Here is a 19,252-nt window from a genome sequence, read left to right as displayed (position 1 = left end):
GCTTATTTGTTTTTACCTTTTGGGTGAGTGAGTCAGTTGCGAGAGTTGCTAGGCACAGAGCTTGTGTTTTGATTCTCACTGGAGTGGCCATGTCTCATGAAAAACACGGTTTGCTCAAGGCCACAGTGTTATAATTTGCATATAAACTTATAAAAAAGGAAGCTTTCTTTAAGCTTTCCTATGTGAGAGTTTATAGGAGTATTTCTGTCTGTGTACTTAATAGCAGAAACTGGACTTCTCATAAATGTAGACAGGTTCAGTCTGTTGCTGCCTCAGTGGGAATCTTCTGTGGAAAAACCCAGAAAGAGAAAGGAAAGCCTCAGGAAACGAACTTAAAGGGGAGAAGTTGACCAAGATTCATGTTGTGCTACTCCTTGGTTTGTATCTGACCACCAGCAGTGTAGTTGGGGAATACCTCAGAGCCATGGGGGAATGTAGCCTCAGGGCACCTTTGGGAGGCAGAGATGATGTCTTTATGCCCTTTGCTCAAAGAGAGGGCAGAGGTACAAAGGCACTGAGTGACTTGTCAGAGATTACAGGAGTACGTAGGAAAGAGACCCAGGTCTCCTGGTGCAGGTGCAGCCATAAGTATGGTCTCCATGTAGACAGCTTCTTCAACAAATGGAGAGATACCTTGGTCAAAGAGGAAGATAAATGCTGAAGCACACAAGAGCTGGTTAAATTATGAATGTGAGAAGAGAAGGAGGGGTAGAAAAGATTCCCACATGTTCTGCTCAGATGTTAACAAAGAAAGCTGAGAAGTGTTTGCATAGACACTACATTATTCCATGTCCAAATGCCTCATAAAAATAATACCGGATGATCACAGAATGGCACACTAGGGAAAATAAATTCTTCAGCGGAATATTCCCTCTGGAAAAACACTGTGTAAAGTAATACACTAATGGCTTTCAATTTCATGTTTTATATATAGAGATATTAACTGCTCCCCAGACGTCTCTTCGTATTACAGCCCAGCTACACGAGATGTTTGGAGAAGGCCCTGGAGCAGCTCTGTGCTGTCCACACCAGGGCTCAGCAGGGCTCTCCTGTGCTACACAGGAGGTGTCTTCTGCCTTCTTCTCAGCGCAGTGCTCACTCCTGTGGTTCTCTCCAGTGAGTTTGGGGTTTTGTTTTTTTTCTTGCCCTGATTGTTTTTTTCCATTCTTCCCCTGTGCTCTGTAGCCTCACTACCATGCTGGGAAACCTGAATTCCTTTTCTGCTTATAAAAAAGGAGTCCTCTCTAGAAGTGTTACAGTGGAGTGATTAAAGCACAACAGTGACAATCAAAACCCTAAGAACAAATGCTAAGGAAAGTTAAGTTTAAATACATCATTATTAATTCCATTTGGGGGATTTCCAGACTTGTCTGGATTCATCTGGTGAGTTCTCCTTCCACATTGCTCAGGCTGGGAGCTGTTTGAGTCAGGAACTGTCTGTCCTGTATAAAGCCAACTACAGTTATACCATTGTAGCAAATCGTAATGATCTGGGTTCTTTTCCAAGCTTTCCTAATATATCTCAAATGTGTATATATATCATCCTGCCACATCCTGAGGGATCCAAAAGTAGCTTCCATGCTTTGTTCCCTGAATGTAGCTTGCTGGAGTGTGGGACAGGCAGGAAAGAAGTCATGAGTGTGGGGACATTGTCAGTTCACAGTGAAGGGCACCAGCCCTACTCTTGAGATGACAAGACAGGTCTAACTTGTAGAAGATGTGCAGTATTTGCATGAAAAGGCCAATAAACAGGTATGAGGGAGCATTATATCACTACTGGATTATGTAATTATTATCAAGTACATATTATTTCTATATGCCTTCATGAATAATTCTGTATTGAACTCAGTCTGCTTTCCTGCTTGTACCTCAGCTCTTGCTTCCCTTCCCATGCTCACTGACCACACCACTGCACCCATGAAGCCTTCAAGAAGTGCAGGGTCCCAAGGCTGGGGTCACCACAGTTATTCTTAAACTGGAGGGTACCATTTTGAGTGGGGCAATGTCCCAGATCATAGTTGCTCTGTTACCTTTTATGGGATTCTCCTGTGTAGTGTGGCTGACCTTGTCCTTAATGCCTTCCATTTGCAACATCAACTGTTATGTAGGGACATCAGAACTTGAGGGGCTATCTCCATTTTCTAGAACCCAAATGGTTGAGAAAAATGGCAAAGGTGTGCCTTCTACCCACCTCTTCCATCACCTCTGCACCACAGTCTTCCCTAGGGAAATGTTTTTCCCATGAGCTAAGGAAATCTTGTCTTCACTTTAAAACTGTCTGCCACATAGCATCTTTAGCAACAATCTGAACAAGGCAGCAAGCCTTTTGTACGTGCATGTCTACAGACTTTTTGTTATGCATTTGTGTCTGACATTAAGGACCTTTTTCAGAAACAGACAGAGCTCTTAAGGCTTGTCTGTACTTAGAGTCTTTACCAGCAGTTTCTGATACACCTTTCTTGAAGGATGGTAAGAATAAAATATCCACACATCAGTTTCTTTAGGAATAGTTTCTGTGCTTTAAATAGACAGAATATCTTAATCTGTATTAATCTTTGAACAGGAAAAAAAAAAGTAATTGGCTCCATTGAGAGAATTGGTTTAAGCTATACAAGCAAAAAACTTTTTAAATTGTGCTGCCATCAGGCAGCTTTATGAGGCCTCCTCTGACAAAATCCTTTCATGTGGAAGCAAGGCTTAAGGCACAGGTTTATCCCATCTAACTGAGGAGCTGGGTTAGATGATAGCTGAGTGGTTTGTATCTGGAGCTCAAGATCCCTCCAATGATTGCTGGCTTGCAGCAGCACAACTGACATGAGTGCTGTCTTGGGAGCCAGTGACAATCCTTTCTAGATCTTTTCATATGGACTGGCACCAGAGTGCCTTCCAGGGGCACTGGATCTTTGCCAGCAGTAGCACAAGTTGTTTTTCTGTGGACTGAGCTGCCACATCCCCCTCAAGAGCCACGGGTGAGTGGAGGGCCCTCCTGTGCAGCTGGGACAAGGGCCTTGCTTTGACTGCTGTCCTTTTCCTCTGGTGGCAGGACGCTGTGCCCGCTGCGGGGAGAATGTTGTCGGAGAGGGCACCGGTTGCACAGCCATGGACCAAGTCTTCCACGCGGATTGTTTCACCTGCATAAAGTGCAGCGGCAAGCTGAGGGGACAGCCTTTCTATGCCGTGGAGAAGAAAGCCTACTGTGAACCCTGCTACATTGTGAGTACCCGTTCCTCTTTGTGCCCTGTTTTTAATGCACAGACATGGGAAACATTTATTTCTTTCATTGCTGTGGAATTGCCTTACAGTTAAAATCTCACAACCCTGTGCAGTACCATGAGCAACAGGTTTTTTTATGGTCTTCAGAACTCTGGTCTTTTCAGCTTACTGGGTGAATTACATTTCCTGGTCTGACTTCCCTCTGAAATAAAGTGGACGCAGCAGGAGAAAGAGCTGGGTTTTGTGATTGTTTCATCTCTGTAAGGAGCAGACTATGCAGTCATTTTTTAGCAGTAGTGTGGTTCTCAGCTTTCTGTGTTGAGAAATCTGATACCAAAATGGTTACACACTGTGTGCCCAATAAGATTAAGGAGGTGGGATGCAAGAAAGCACTAAAATTTCTAAAATCAAGACTTTTGCCTTGCTTGATGGAAGACTTACTACTGAGCTAAGGGTCTTTGGATTAAATGTCTTTTGAAGCTTACATTACCCTAAAATTTCATTTCATGCCTCCAGCAAGGTCTTAAAGCAAACAATTAACAGTTGCTCTGAGGAGCTACACATTTTAAGAGACTCCCGTAACAAGTAGCTAGAACCAGTTGCACAGGTGCAAATTAAAGAAACATCCCATAATGTACCTGAGGCTTTACCTTGGTCTGACCTTAGCATCCAGTATATAAGGATTATCCTTGTAATTTAGAGTAGGAAAAGCACTGGAACATTCTTAAAACAATGACAGAACTTTCTTTAAACTTCCAGTTTTGAGTTCTTACAAACACTGGATAATTGGATTTACACTTCTAAAAGTAAAAATTGATGTTTTTCATGACATGTCTGTCATTCCAGTGATAATTAGAGCAATAATACTAAAATATTTCTGAAAATGCCATCAATATTTTGTTGTTCTCTCTATTTCTACAGACCCTTCACAGTGAGATTGTTACAAAAATACTGAGTATAAAAAGGGAGGATTGTGTCTTACTTACATTGGCAGTGATAGATGGGCCTTGTTAAATTGATTTTAAAAGCTAAATGGTCTTTTGGTGGAATATGTACCTTTTAAATAATTTCTATTTTTGTTTGCACTAAAATGATGGCACCATAAAAAATTTAAGTTTCATTTTGTGGCAAGTTTAACCACGTGCAAAGCACTGAAGACTTTAGAAAGGTGCATTCATAATATAATTGGAGCAACTTTATGTAACTAGAATTAAACATTTCATTGACTTCAAGCTGGAATTGACTTCATCTGCTTGCAGATTGATACTTTCTTTTCTTCTTTTTTAAATCAAGCACGCATTCTACACCACTCATCTGCTTTAGTTTGGGAAAACATCTGCATTAGCCACTAGTAATGGTTTAAGATTATTTAATCCCATTACTTATACACTTCATTAGCCTGAGTGAATTGTTGGCAAGGGTTCAGTAAACTTCCTACATTGGGAGATAAAAGGATAAAAAAGGAAAGGGAGAAGGATTCTGTTCCTCATTTTCTTTCAAATTTATCTTCTATCTATTTAAGGGATAAAGGAACGATAATTGCCTGGTTGCATCTGCGTTTGTATGTTCTGTGATAGGGCTTTGCAGCTCTGAGTATAGAAGAAAGAGTAAACGTTTAATAGCTTCCTTTTATATAACCAGAAGGGGCCTTTAAATGTTTATCCATGCAGTCCACAAAAACATGGTTGTGGAGTTAACCCAAAACACGTCTGGATCCATCTGCTGCTGCACATGCAAGGGAAAGGATTGCAATGCTGATGGGGCTACATATATGTAGCTGGGCAGCTGGTACTGTGAGTGAAAAATGGGAAGCAGGAAGCTGGCAGTCTGATGCAGTAAGGAAAAAAAAAAAACCAAAAACCCAAGCACAAATTAAACTCTTAAATGTGGAAGAAACAAGTGTTGGGAGCCTATGTCTCAGTGTCTTTCAGAAATCTCAGGACTCTGCTGTGTTGAAAGCCAGATCTACAAGGGATCTAGGCTTCTGCCATCCTCTGGCTTTAGGCCTGAGGAATTTGTGTCCTAGAGCATATGTCTCATTGATTTTTCAGTGGAATGAAGCCTGCATTGGCTTCAGCAGGATAATGAATGCTTAAGTACACTGAGGCTTTGAGCTAGGCTTGCAAGTTATTCTTGCAGATGAATGAGACCCTTAAATTGATGAGGCGCAGTCTGACTGCTTTTGTCTTTAGATGCCTTTAGATGTGTGATGCAGTTATCCTGAACTCTGAGTCTTAATGACCTGCTTAAAATCTAGCCTGTCTAGCCACATTCTGCTGAATTGTAGCCTCTGATTATTTTTGTTTTGGCTTGGGGTTTTTTCCCCTTTCTTTTTTGTTAGTTGGTTGATTGGTTTTAGGGGGTTTTTTGGTGTTTGGTTTTTGAAGGTGGGTGGGGAATTTTTTGTTTCCCAAAGTCCCTCTATCAGAAAATAGCTTGGATACTAGGAATCCTAGATCTGTAGAAACTCAGTGGGACTGAAGTACCTTGACTCAAATTCCTCTGGAGCTGAATTCCCATGGAAGGTGCAGCGGATATGACTGGCCCAAAACTGCACAGCTAATTCATGGCAGTGGCCAGCTGAGAAAACAGGGTTCTCAGCTGGTGTAAGTGTGAGTAATTCAGTGAAACTTGTTTCTGGTCTACCTAATTCACACTGATTTCTAGCACACATCCCTATTTTCCCAAGTCGAAAACTCTTGACCTCTTATGCAAGTCATAGAGGCTTAATTGATATAAAGAAAATAAACAAATACTTGCCTAGTAACACTGGCCTAGTTGTGATATATAAATTCTTGAAACCTTAGATTATTTTTTAATAATTCACTGGTGTGACTTGTGGCCTTATGCACACAAAAACTATGCACAAAAATAAAAATAAATGTTTTTAAACAATTAGAATTGGCTAATCTTCTCAATTTGTTGTGTGACTCTTCTTAGCTGTGGTGTAGTGAAGCCATAATTAAGACTTCTGTGAAGAGCTGTATTTAATTACTGGTTAGTCAGTACCAAGCCTAAATAGCCTGCAGAAGGGGTTTTCTTTGTTGTTTTTGTTTCTGGTTTTATTTATCAGTGATCCAATTAAGATGAAATTCCCCAAAAGTCTGAATTAACATCTAAGGAAATCAATCACCTGTTTGAAAAGAAATATTTTTCTTAATGGGAAATTGAGTACCACAGTTAATTTCTTTCACACAAAAATCCTCCCACCCAAAAGCCCATCACTATCATTTCCTGTTACATCTTCTGAGTGCAGCGAGTTCTGTTGCCAATGTGTTTGCTGGTTTTGCTCTGCATCCAAAGATTCTTTCATTATTGATGTTATTTCTAAAAGAGTACCAGCCTTCTCCATTAAGACTCTTCTGCTGAACTAAAAGCAACTGTAAAAACTAAAGTGTTAATAGGAAACAGATGTTTCCCAGTCATGATGACAGTCAAGTTAACATTTGAAATACCATGATAGAGTTTCCAGTGTAACCAGTGCACTGCTGTGCACGTGATGAATGCCGTGTCTGCAGTATGTTATCAGTATATTTCCCCCCTCCCTTACAGGGAAAATTACTGACAAAAGAACATTTGGTTTGCTTCCTCTAAGTAGTTGAAGAGATTTTAACACTGGACTGAGAGCAGGGAAAAGGCGAAGCGTAATATCAGTGGAACTGTTGTTATAAAAGACTGAAGAGCAAGATGTTGAGCAGTGCCAGCTGTCTGCTGTCCAAATACCGTGTTATCGTAAGGACTGAGCACAAGGTTAACCAGACACACCAGTCTGGCAAGAGTGATGCTGCTGTTTTGTGAATGGGGTGTTCTTTGATGTCCAGATAACTTTCTCCAGGATGTGGAAATTTTCTTCCATTCTTACTCCCCTCTCCTGACAGTCTGGTGGCTGGCAGCTGGAGATGTGCACTCTGAGGTGAGGGCTGGGAGGGGCTGAGCTCCTGCACTTAATGCAGAAAGCAGCAAGATCTTGCTGATGCTCCCCTGGCCTCTCAGGGTTTCTTCTGTTGTGTCCCAGTAAATGTGACCCACCTGAGGAGAGGACCATGGTGGAACTGGGAAGGGGAAATAGCAGAAATAGCCAGAGTCAGATGAAAGACTTCAGAGAAGTGGTGGGCTAGAAATGGTGAAGGATTGGTTGAAGGAGGAGAAGAAAGAAAGTCTCATTTCTGTCAAGTTAGATCAGGGCAGATGGTGGGTATGCTCTGTAGAGCCCTGTGGAGACCCAGGGATTGAGGTTTCCTATTTCTGCTGAGAACTGTGAGGTATTGAGAACAGTATCTTAAACCCATCCCCAAAGATCACTTATAAGGATTTTTTGCAGGTGAAATACTATCTTTCCATAGTACTGAAGCTGTGGAAGTGCTTGAAGGAAGAAGAATTATGCATGGGACTCTTGTCCTGGTTATTTCTGTTCCCCAGCTTTGAACTTGGGATCATAGTGCTCCATGTTTGTTTTTTTTCTTCCCCCGCCCCCTCACCCCCCAATTACTTGTTTTGTGAGCAGAAAAAGTATATCTTAGAGGGTTTTTTTTCTCTTAAAATCTTCTAACTTCCTGGCCTATCAGTGGCTGCAGTTCAGTAGAAGATAGTTCAAAACAGAACACAAGAGAAATGCTTTAAAGAAATGGTACAATGAGAGCCGCTGATGCCATGGAGCATCCTGGGAAAGCTTAAATTTGCTAATCATTCTAAAATGTCAGTGTTAACTCAATTTGTGCTCACTGAAATCTCTGGTGAGACTGCTATTGGCTTCAGTGTGACTGATATTGAAAACCTCGCCCTGTGTGCACGTGAGTGTGGCTGGTTGAAAGCTGTGCAAGAGCGGCTTCCTGCAGCACATCGGGTTTGAAGTGTAAGGTTATTCCCTGCAGTAAAACTACATCTATTTTTAAAAATAATTCTGCAATTTGTAAGCAGGGATTACAGCACTAATTTAGCAACTATGTAACAATTTAAATTGGACCAGAAAAGAGAAACTATAATTTAAAGATTTTTTTTTATGATACAAGTTTTCTTCTTTTTAAAGTAAAAAGGCCTTTATTCTTGTTTTTGTCAAGCAACGTATTGAATTTGAGAGTAATTTATGGAAAGTGCTGCCAGCATGGTATTGCAAGTGCTCCACAATTTGAATTTAAACTGCTCAATGGGATCATTAAGACTATTATGCCTGCTTTCCAAAGAGTTTGAATTCAAAATGACAACTGGAACAAAAATATAAAATAAACTAAAGAGAAGTCACGCACTCTTTGCATGGTGGAATTTTTCTGCCCTCGAAATATTTCATTGAGATCAATGCTGCTCTTCAATCCTCTCCTAGAAAAAAGCTGGTGTTGCTAGTTTTAGTTCGGAGCTCCTGTGTGAGTCATCGGCAGCAGGGAGCTGAACCTGTGACCCGTGGATCGAAAAGCATTAAGGCTCACCTCCTGTGGCACAGAGATGGAGCTAGGCTGTGCCAGGCAGCAGCAGGCTCAGCCCTGGGTATTTCTTACCCTCAACAGAAGTGGTCCATGGGCATAGCAGCCACAAAACAGGTCCAGAGTTCTGGCTCGCTCACAGGCTACTGATTATTAGCATTGATAATTGTGCTAGTCTGCGCCCAGTTGGTAGTTCCATGGAAAAAACATATTGTCAAGGGAAATCTGTTACATCTAATAAACTGATTGTTTGTAGAAGTGAAAAATTAGTAAATCCCTTTAAGAGTGTAACAGTCCTTTCTATTGATACCACCCAGCAACAGCTGATATAAAAAATAGAGACAGCAGGTGGAGGAGGAATAGTGGCCATAAGCTCAACTCTACTACTTTGAGGGGTAAATGTTCTTGTGCAATCAGGGCACAGATATAGGAGGATGGGATGCTATTACATAAGCTGCACCTGGAGTTTCCAGGAGTCCAGGTCTAGGAGGTACAAAAACGTGTGAGAGAATATGTCGATGAAGCAGCTTCTGTCAGAACTGGGACAGCTGAACTTAGCTGACCCTCTGGAAGACTGCATCTGTTTTTCAGTGGCCTACCAGCTGTTACAGGGGATGGGTCATGCCTCTTATTTTGTCACAAGGCAAGAGAAAAGGTTGCTTTGCAGGGGTGGATGGGTGGGGGAGTCAGCAGAGGTCAATAACCTCCTTTCTAAACTGGAATTATAAAGAAAGGGGAGAAAGTGTACTGTGAGATGATGAGGTAATGCTTTACAGAGACTCTTCTGTAGAGACCCAGAGGCTCATATTAAAGAAGACAGGGCCAATTCATCTTGCTGTCCAACAAGGACAGGACAAGAAGCCCGCAAATCAAGCCTGTAAGAAGGAAAATTCATAGTGTTCTTGGAAGACATGAGAGCGACCCCTGCCAAGAATTGCACCGAGCTCACCTTGGTGATGGATTCTGAGACCAATATACCTTGGTGTAATTGACTTTCCAGAAAGCTGACTGGAGTGTTGCTTTAGAGGAAGACCAGCTATGGATTGTGGAGGTAAAGCAACTTGATGCTACCAATGAGAACAGTGTCACAAGGGGGATATTTTTGGTAAAGTACCATAGTGCTGGACAGTGTTTTAATAGATACGTTTGTGTTGGGAGATTGGGCATGACATGCTGATGAACTGTTCACTGATGTCTTGGTGGTGCAAAGTTTTGTTAGGTATGGATCACTTTTCATTCCTTTTCATGGCCCCTATTTAAAAATGTGTCCATACTAAGTGATGAGTCCTCCTCCACACCTGGGCTTACTTGGGATTTTTGTGACGACTTGCTAGAATCCAGATCTTTCCTCCTGTGTGTGTTGGCAGCCATAACAACTTGAATTGTAGTCTTGTCTCTGCCTTGTGCTTTTATAATTAGAGGCATTTTTCATATTTTGATTATATGAACTAAGCATTGATTTGACGTGTATAATCTAGAAAAACTATACCATGGGAAATGAAGAGTTCTTAGTGACTGAAAAGATGATACTGTGAAGGACCAGCTGCTGCCATTCAGTGAATTTCTTGCCTCACGGGGTGAATTCCACTGACCAACTGTATATTCTTTGGAAGAAAATAGTCTCCCTCTCTGCAGGACTAATGGGATTTTATGGTTCCTGGCTATAGATCCACTTAGGGATCATGCTACAGTAGAGGGGATGGCGAAGTCATTTAGCAATGGATTTTAGCTGTGTGTTGAGCTTTCCCTATGGAATGTATCCCAAAGCTTGCTGCCTTTGCAAGCTAGCAGAAATGGCTTATAAGGAAAGAATAACATCTTTGTAGTATCTTCCTCATTTGCAGTTAAGTGTAGATGGTTATTGGCAAGTTACATCCAGTTTTTACAGTGTTCATCTCTTTTCTTTCATCTGTTCTTCACCACCTCCTCAGTGAACTACTTGCTGCTTTCACCCTCTGCTGCCTGAGCAGCATCTGGAGATACCACTGTAATGAACTCTCACTGTGGTGTGTCAGTGAATGAAAGTCTTTGTCTCTGAAAAACTTCTTGGTAAACAGCAAGTCTATGGGAAAGGCAACAGTGTTGTCTCCATATTGCAGATGGAGATCTGACCCTGAGAAGTTTAAATGCAGTTTGTTTAGATCATGGATCTCCATTGCTGGAAGCCTTCAAGGACAGGCAGGACAAACATCTCCTAGGAATGGTTAAGGTCTAGGCATGGGCAGACCTAGGGATGTTTTTCTAGCCTTGCTTGTTCTGGTTCTGAGCTTGAATTACGTGTCCAGGACCACAAACACATCCTGCACTACACAGCTCAGGTTTTCCACGCCCCAATTTTCTACCTATTTGCAGTTCAGCCTGCCAGGATCTTGAGGTGAAGGAGCTTCCTTTCTTTTCTTCCCCTCTTCCAATCACTGCTGTTTAGAGACTGCACAGGAATAAGAACGAGCATCTGAAAGCTTAGTGAGGGCTCTTGGAAAACCCAAGAGGGTGGAAGGCACCATGACAGTTTTCCTTTCCAAGTAGTCCTACTGCTTGCTTGTAACCCTGCATAGTTATTTGTCAATTCAAACTGCTGAAGACAATTATTCTGAAAAGGCTGTAATGTATTTGAAACAGGGCCTGTAATTTAGGTGTGTGTTTCCATCAGATCTGTGTATTATGGAGCTTTGTCCTCTCTAATGCAGTGATGTTAAAGCACTGCAATGTCCAGACACAAAAAAATTGGAACTCACTGAAGTAAACAAACCATTAAGTATTGCTTATTTTTGCCAGTGCCCCTGTGCAGAGCTGCTGGCAAAGCACGCTGCAGTACCTGTGAGTAACAGAGTTGAATCTGTCCTGGAACTGGTGTGTTTGGATTTAGCAAGGATGGTTCCCTGAGCAGCCTTGAAGAGAGCAAAATCTTGTCTTGCTCACTCTCAATTCCAGATACCCTCTTCCTTCAGTCCAGACAGTGATTTGCAAGCCTGAGTGCTAGGCAGCCCAGCAGGCTCTTGCAGCATGCCACTTGAGCCGTCTCCTTGGTGAAGCCACACTCCAAGGAATTTGCTCTGGCAAAAGCTCAGTCTGTGAGTCGATCCTCCCTCTAGTGTCTGCCTCTGCTTTTCACTCCAGGACATGATTTGTGTGCATGTGATGTTTGTTTGCAGTGGGGGAAACTGTTTAACTTGCCATCACGCACACAGAAACCCCAGTGGGCTTGGGAGATTTCTGGTTGGAAAAAAACAAAATAATGCCAGTGTAGGGAAAGTACAACAAATGGGAGTCATGAAAGGAGAAAAAGTTTCTTGATTTTAAGAATATGGAGAGTGTTTGGTACTCACGTTGGGACAAAGCAAATTGTAAGACTATTGTTTCATCTCATCTGCATTGATTACAAAGCTATGGTCCAAGTACAATATTGACAGAAGAGAGAAATAATCCACTGGGGTATTTTGGGCAGAAGCAAAACCACATTATAGCTTAACTCTGGTGCTGTGGCATTTGCTGGGGGACAAGAGATAATTGTGCACTGGTAGGTAGCAGCCTTCACAGGAGCAGAGAGGTTGCTGTGGTCAGTGAGGTGCCACAGTGTGTGCCCATCTCTGCGACGCCTCTGTGGGGGCTAGGCAGGGATGGCACCGCGCACGTCGGTGAGCGTGGAACTCATGGGGCACCTGGATTGCTGAAAACGGTGATGAAATCCGCTCAGCGTTGTCCCTGCTTTTCCCTGGCTGCTGTTTCCTGACAAACATTTGACACAGAAGCACCATGGAGGTTTTCCACACCAACCTGATGCTGTAAGTGTCAAAGCAGACTTGCCACGCAGCTCTCTGAGGCAGTGCAGGAAGTGCAGGCAGTTAGGAACTGGTGGCCGCTCTGATGTTACATGCCCATGTTTCAAAGGTTTTTGTTCTTTTTAAAAATAGAGCTTTATGGAAAGAACTAAACCAAGAATCTTTGTGACCTCTTTGGTGTGAGGTTATGAAGCACAGATTCGATAGTCTTTAGTCGCTATAGGAATGTGCTCCTGCAGATGCTGGCCATCAAAAAAAAATCTTCGTATTGTTTTGATTTTTGTTTTCTTGCTGAAGTCAATCTACTAATGTGTTTAATGCTGCAGCTCATTGTATTTGCATCCTTGCTGTTTGACTCTTTAACACTGAGTGGCCTTCCAGATTCTCCTGTCACTTAACCTTTTTCATGTAGGAGGTTTTTCAACTACTTCAAAGACATAAAAAGTAATGGTTATTGCGCCCAAAACCTAAAAGTTGCTGCTGATCAAACCCAGATACTTTCCCTTGTTTGTGAAAGGAAATACAGCAAGGGGCGGGGGGGGGGGGGGATAACAGTGTTGAAATGTAAATTAATTCTCAGATGTTATCAGGGATTGAGATTTTAAGTATGAATATTCCATTAGCTCCTGACAAGGTAGTTTTTTGTTTAAGGTCATGTTTGAACCAATACACCATCTTGGCATCCCACCAACAAAGATATCTGTGTAAATGCAATCTGTGTTCAAGCCAGACAACACTTTAAAAAATTTATTTAATATTTCCTACAGCAAGCCATCTGTGACTGGTCACATTTTAGGAAGCAAATGAACATCATAGCAATGTTCGCCAATCTCTTTGAGTAACTTCTAGACTTTTTAAATTAAATGTGCTGCCAAATATTTATGTTCTGTTGTGAAAAGAAAAATATTTGTTTGACATCCTAGATTCCCTGGCAATTTGCAGTCGATTGCTCCTCTGAGGAGCTGTGCTTTTCTTGTGGGTGCTGCAGGGCCAAAGGAGGATGTGGGAATCCCTAAAGGTGCCTTTTGGGCTCCTCAGCGAGGAATGGGGGCAGCTGTAGCAGGATGGGGCTCTGTGGGGGCTGAGAGAGGTTGAGCCCTGGGTCCTCCCATGGAGGGTGTGACAGGGGCAGGCTGGGGGCCAGGTTGTGCCCAGTGCTGGCATTGGAGGGTCAGAGGGTGGTGGTACAGGCACAGGTGGCCATCACAGCATTCCTGCCAACATGAAAAAGGCTCAAGAGTTCCCAGAAAAGCCAAACCACTTAGCAGGATGTCTTCCAGTGCATCTGCCACAGGCACTGCAGCCATCACCAAGGCAACCAAGTTACCAGAATTTAGCAGCAGCAAAACAGAAGGAAAAATTAGTGATGGCCAAAATCGTGGCTGCTAAAGGCCCTGATGGAGCTTAGCCATGCTCTAAGTCACATCTAGCATTTAGCAGTAATTTTCAGAAAAGTCTTGTTTTTTTATCCTGTTCCACAGGTTTATGGCTGGCTTAAACTTGATCATTCTAAAGTAGTGAAATGCCTTTGTTCAAGGGCTTGGAAATGGTTATCCTCTTACTACATACAGGTACTAATAAACAAGTAAAATGTCTAAAACTGTCCTGAAATAGTGAATTCTGTTTTGGAAAAGCTGAAATGTTCTCTAGAGTCCCTGGTGGCACAGCACCAGTTTTTGCTAAGTTCTGATTTGAAATGGTCCATATAATTTGCCTGTAGTTACCACCTTGGGACTGTTGCAACCAGCAGAAGCCCAGGTGAATCATCAGCCCATAACCTGTCCACATGTGTCTATCACCTATAGGAACAATGCTATACACAGAACATGCATATTCTTATATTCTGGAAAGAGGCCCTTGCAACAGAGTAGGGGGAGAAAGCAATCTTGATTTGCTGTATTACCTCTGACAGTTTTACTTTCACTGTGGCATGGCAATAAGATTAAAGTTTTATAGTAATATCACCTCCATCCAGACAAAAAAAAAAAATAAAACCTCTCCTCTCTGGTACTTAGATTTCAAACTCTTTTTATAGAGCCTCTGCATCTGTTAATAAAGTCCTTAATTCATTTTGAACATTTTATTGTCACTTTGGATAAAAGTTTAATCAGATAGAATTATTGCCCTTCTAATATTCCCTTAACCTTTGCATTTTAGACTTAGAACATATCATTTAAATTTTAAAATCACTCTTTTATAGACTTGAATGCCCCCATCTCTTTTTTAGAGGGTACTTTTGCACAGGAATGCCGTAGTCTGTCATGAGGTCATGTGAAAACTTTAAAGGCTCTAATGTGAGCACTGCTCACTTTCCACTGAAATGTCTTGCATGCCCTATTAATTTCTTTAATGGTGACATGCTGGTTTAAGGGAGTTCTTTATTAATGCCACTAAATCTTTTTTTTATTGTTGTTTAAACACTTTTCCTTTCCTTTATGTAGATGTATTTAATCCCTCCTGTCTTTAAAATAAACGAGTGCACAACCGCACAAGGTGTTTGACATTTCCATCTTTCTGTCTCAGGAGAATGTAGGGAGGACTTGGCTCCCTTGTCCACATCCCACCAGAGACATCTGTGCACATCTGTACTGTCTGTCTTCATGTGTTGGATTGTTGTGGTGGAAGTAATATTGGAAATCTGATCTCTCTCTTTCCAGAAATAATACACAGTGAATTTGCTTTTACTCTTCCAGGATGTTGAGATTGTAGAGGTTAGTTTGGATTTTTTGCTGGAAGTGCAGCACTCCCAGTTCAAGAGAGGATTTGCCTATGTTTGAGTCTTTTCCTAGTAAGGAGGACACGTTGGTTTGGTCTCCTCAACCTGAACTAAGTGAGTATTCTAGTAGTCCATTTTTACTTCAAACATTCACTATACTGGATTATTTATAGAGCAGCCTTTTGCTGAACTAGCTAGCTGGTAAAACACTGACATCCATGCCTGCAGCTGGATTTTAGTCTATCAGGTTTCTATTTTTTTTAAGGTGAAATCTTTTACAAAATACCTGTTCTTGATTCATCTTAGTTGCAGATTTTCTTGGCCTGGGAAGGTGAAGCAAGGTGTGAGAGAGAAAATATCATCAGGACCTGGGGAAACTTTTTCAAAAGCACATAAATGACTGAGGAATTGGCTCCTTTTGGTTTGCTAACCCACTCTTGACAATGAGACTTAAACTTTTAGTAGTAAGTCATGTAATTCTTTAGTCACTTTAGAAAATGTTACGTCTCCAATAACCATCATGGGACTCTTCACATTTGAGATCTATAAATAAACTTCACTGGTTTTAAAGAAAATCAGAATGGATTGTTGAAAAATTTGTGAAGAGGTTTCACCAACAGCAAGTAGTTTTTTCTTTGGAGAGGGAGCAGTGGTTTAGGGCTTCGGGTTGGGGTTTTTTTTGTTTTCTTCGGGCAAAGTATGTAAGCTTGTATTACACTGCAGGGTTTCTCTTGACCTTCCCTCTCCCAGATATTTCCAACTCCTAAAAACATCTGTGCCCAGCTGGGTAATAGAGTTTCTGTGGAGCTCTCCATGGCTAATGTGTACCTGTACATACACACAGACTTGCACAGGAAGAATCTGGAAGCCTGAATTCAATCTGAAATGATTTGGCATTTGCCCAGAAAAGGCATTCCTTCCTCTTGTGGAAGGTTTGTCCAAGTCAGTCTTCAATTATCAGTAATACACTTAGCTGTTGATTGGGCAGAGCCTTTTGCTCACAACTGCTGCTTTAATTTTAGAAGCCGGCAGTTCACTTATGCACTTATACGGTACTAAAGGGTACCTTTTGCATTTTCAAACTTTGCTAAATGGCACCCTTTGCATTTTAGAATAAGTAGCTAATTAAATGGCAAGGCTGAGTGCTGTTTGAGCCATGGGTTAGAGTCACTCTAACTTAGATAAGGGACTGGATCCCATAAAACAAATTAGTCTAAGTTGTAGGCCTGCTCCCACTGATCCCAATTTAAATATTTTCTTTAAAATTTATAGGAGCTGAATCTGATGTGTGGTGCCCAAGACAATGGGTCTAATGAAAGACACGAGATATAGACCCCATCTCACAAAGTGATCCTCTTGAGTGTGTGAAGAATCTAGACTGGCTTGATCAAAAGAATTTTCACTTTCTGTTTTTTAAAGTAAAAGTAAGGAAGATTCAAGTTAATTTTAGTGGAAATTCCCTAAAATTAACTGAAAAGCACAAACCATACTTGTCCCCCCTCTAAATTTGTTTCCTTCCCTTTTCCCATGTGGTTACCTTGTTTATTTTTTAAATAAATAATCATATTTAAAGCAGTATAAATAAATTGCAAAGTGTGCTCCAATGGGGTAGATAAATATATTCCATCTGCTGGGGAGTGATTATTAAATAATTCACCAGTGGCAAACCCAGGAGTGGTTATCCATTTTCCTCTCATTCATGGGTAATTTTTTCTACATCCCATAGGAGCTCATTATGTTTTCTTTGTACATAATGTTTAATAATTTTAAAATCTGGCACTAACCCCTCCATCTACAGATTCTTCAATTTTTCCTAAGTATTTGTGCATGTGTACACATGTATGTATTGGCAGAGGAAGATATTTGTTTTCCTTCTTCCTTCTTTTTTTTTTTTTTTTCATGTGGAGAGAATATGAGAATTTATGTATGAAGTGAGGTGAGAAGTTGGAGGCAAATTTTCTCCAACTGTGCAAGGGAGTTTCCTCCTGCACAGGTGGTGGATGGGTCACATCCCTGGTCTCACCCTTGGGTGGCAATCAACAGAACTTCAGGGCTATGGCATTAATATGAACCTCATACTTCAACACTTATAAATAAAGGAATAGGAAGCAAGGTGAAGGAGTGGGGCATTTGAAGAGCCCTGTCTCCTTTTTCTCAATGTTAGGAAGAATTTGGTTGTCTTCTAAGGGACCAAGAGTGAGCCCAGTGAGCCTGGTCTGTGGGTAAGCAGCAAGCTATTACCTGATTGAAAACTGGAACTCTATCCCATCAGTGGGAAAATTGCCACAGATATGTGGAGTGGTGGGCTTTGAATCTGACCTTAAGGGAAGAGTTCAGCTCCTGGTAACAGACCCAAAGGCCTCTGTGGGCTTTGATCAGGCAGGGTGGGCAGCTGGGCAGAGGACTGGATGGGGTTGGCACATAGCAGGAGGCTGCACATAGTCAGGAGCTGGCACCTCCAGTGCTGAATCCCGTTTCAGAAATGGTCATGTTCCCATAGCTGTGTGTGCTGGGGCTGGAGGTGAGGGACCACCATCCTGTCTTGTCTGCCCAGTGCCAGTGCCCAAGGAACTGTGGTCAGAGCTGGGCTCTCCCCAAGGCTGGAGGCAGATGTTTACAGTTAGAGGACAATCACTACCTTGGTGCTAAAATGTGTAATTAGCCACAGGAAATTCTTTCCTTAGCTGATGAAGACAGGTAAAAAAGTGTCTCTTAATGCTTCTACTGTTTTTCCTAGGGAGTTGAGTGAATCCGGCTGCCCTCATAGAGGGGAATAGCAATCCTATTCCCCAGCAGGTAATGATCTCTGTTGTACTCTTACACATGTCTAGGTGTCTGTACTGTTGGCCAGAGAGGAACAAAACCCTCTCACTGTGAGGTAGGGAGCTGTTTTATTTCTCTCTCCTTCTTTTTCACATTCCCTGTAGGCGTGTGCAGACTCCGGGTTTTAGAGGCTGGGCTCTGTACTAAGCAGGAGCAAACAGCTTTTCCCTGGGACAAAGACCAGATCCAAGCAATTTGGTTTTGACTATAATTTCCATATGATTCTTGACCTGAGAATTCCTCCTTTTGTTATTCTGCTAATCCCTTTTGAGAGGGGAGAGGGGAAGTAGTCCAGATGTGAATTAGCAGAACCTTGATTATTTTGCTTGTTTGTGAAGAAAGGCTCTTCTTTCCTTTGCACTTCCCAAGCTGATATTCTGCATATTCCCATCCTATATCTTCACCATAGTCAAAGCCTGAATAACACTTTCCATGCCTGGTTTCTCTGCAAAACATGAGTTTTGCTGTGCTCAGTATAGGAATAGAGTGCTGCAACTACTGAGGCTGGTTCTGGCTCTGAGCTCCCTTCTCCATCTCATTTCCTGCTCCAAATGATTGGTAATTTTCACGCCTAGAAATGATGCTCCAGGATGGAAGAGCACAGGGAAGCTACTATTCAGGTGAAAGAACAGTGTTAAATGATGAGATTGAATACAGAGTTCCAGAGCAAATGAGCAGTGTCTTGTTCAGCACTATGGGCACATGAAAGAAGTTGCACCTTGCAGAGCAAGGGCTGGAACATAAGCTGGGGTGTGCTGGCCAATGTGCCAGCTGCAGGAAAAGTTGTGTGAACTGGAGGTTTGTGGAGCTGCTCTAATTTAAACCTCAAGAAACTGGTGTGAGAAACCAGCTGTGGACTGAAATGGTGTTTGATGGATCTGACAGGAGCTGGGGAGTACAGAATTACTGCCATGCTGGCTCCTCTGTGCCCAAGGCTCATCCTTACATTAGCAGTTCTTCAGCTGTACAGCACAGGAGACACCTGTGTTCTTGCAAACCCAGACTGCTGGCACCTCCATCAGGGATGCCATGGGATTACTCTGCTGATTGATGTCCTTGATATTAACCAGAGCTGAGCACTGCTGCTTGAATGGAGCAGGAGCAGCAAGCTCAGTTCTCTAGAAACCTGAGCTTAGGCTGTAGATAGAGCTGTTTCCATGATGTCCTTTTTTCTTCTTACTTGCACATGCTGCCTCTCCCCATGGACCTTGCTGTCTTCAGGTCTCTGGGTCCTGAAGAGAGCAATTTTTGTGTGAATTTCCCATCCATGATGGTGATCCAGTTGCTCTTTTGCCCTCTGTCAAGCA

General features: G+C 42.1%; 1 protein-coding gene across 3 annotated transcripts in view; it reads left to right on the top strand.

The window, feature by feature from the left end:
• Window positions 1-19,252, top strand: part of LPP (LIM domain containing preferred translocation partner in lipoma) — a 332,580-nt gene that overhangs the window by 271,541 nt on the left and 41,787 nt on the right. For all 3 annotated transcript variants that reach the window (XM_071437786.1, XM_071437787.1, XM_071437788.1), the window contains one exon: window positions 3,044-3,213. In XM_071437786.1, coding sequence (XP_071293887.1) covers window positions 3,044-3,213 — 170 coding nt within the window. The remainder of the gene's footprint in view (window positions 1-3,043; window positions 3,214-19,252) is intronic.

This window comes from Agelaius tricolor, unplaced genomic scaffold (assembly GCF_023055355.1).
Source record: "Agelaius tricolor isolate 1412-34295 unplaced genomic scaffold, bAgeTri1.0.p SCAF_12, whole genome shotgun sequence".
Taxonomy (NCBI): domain Eukaryota; kingdom Metazoa; phylum Chordata; class Aves; order Passeriformes; family Icteridae; genus Agelaius; species Agelaius tricolor.
This window is presented reverse-complemented; position numbering and strand designations above follow the sequence as displayed.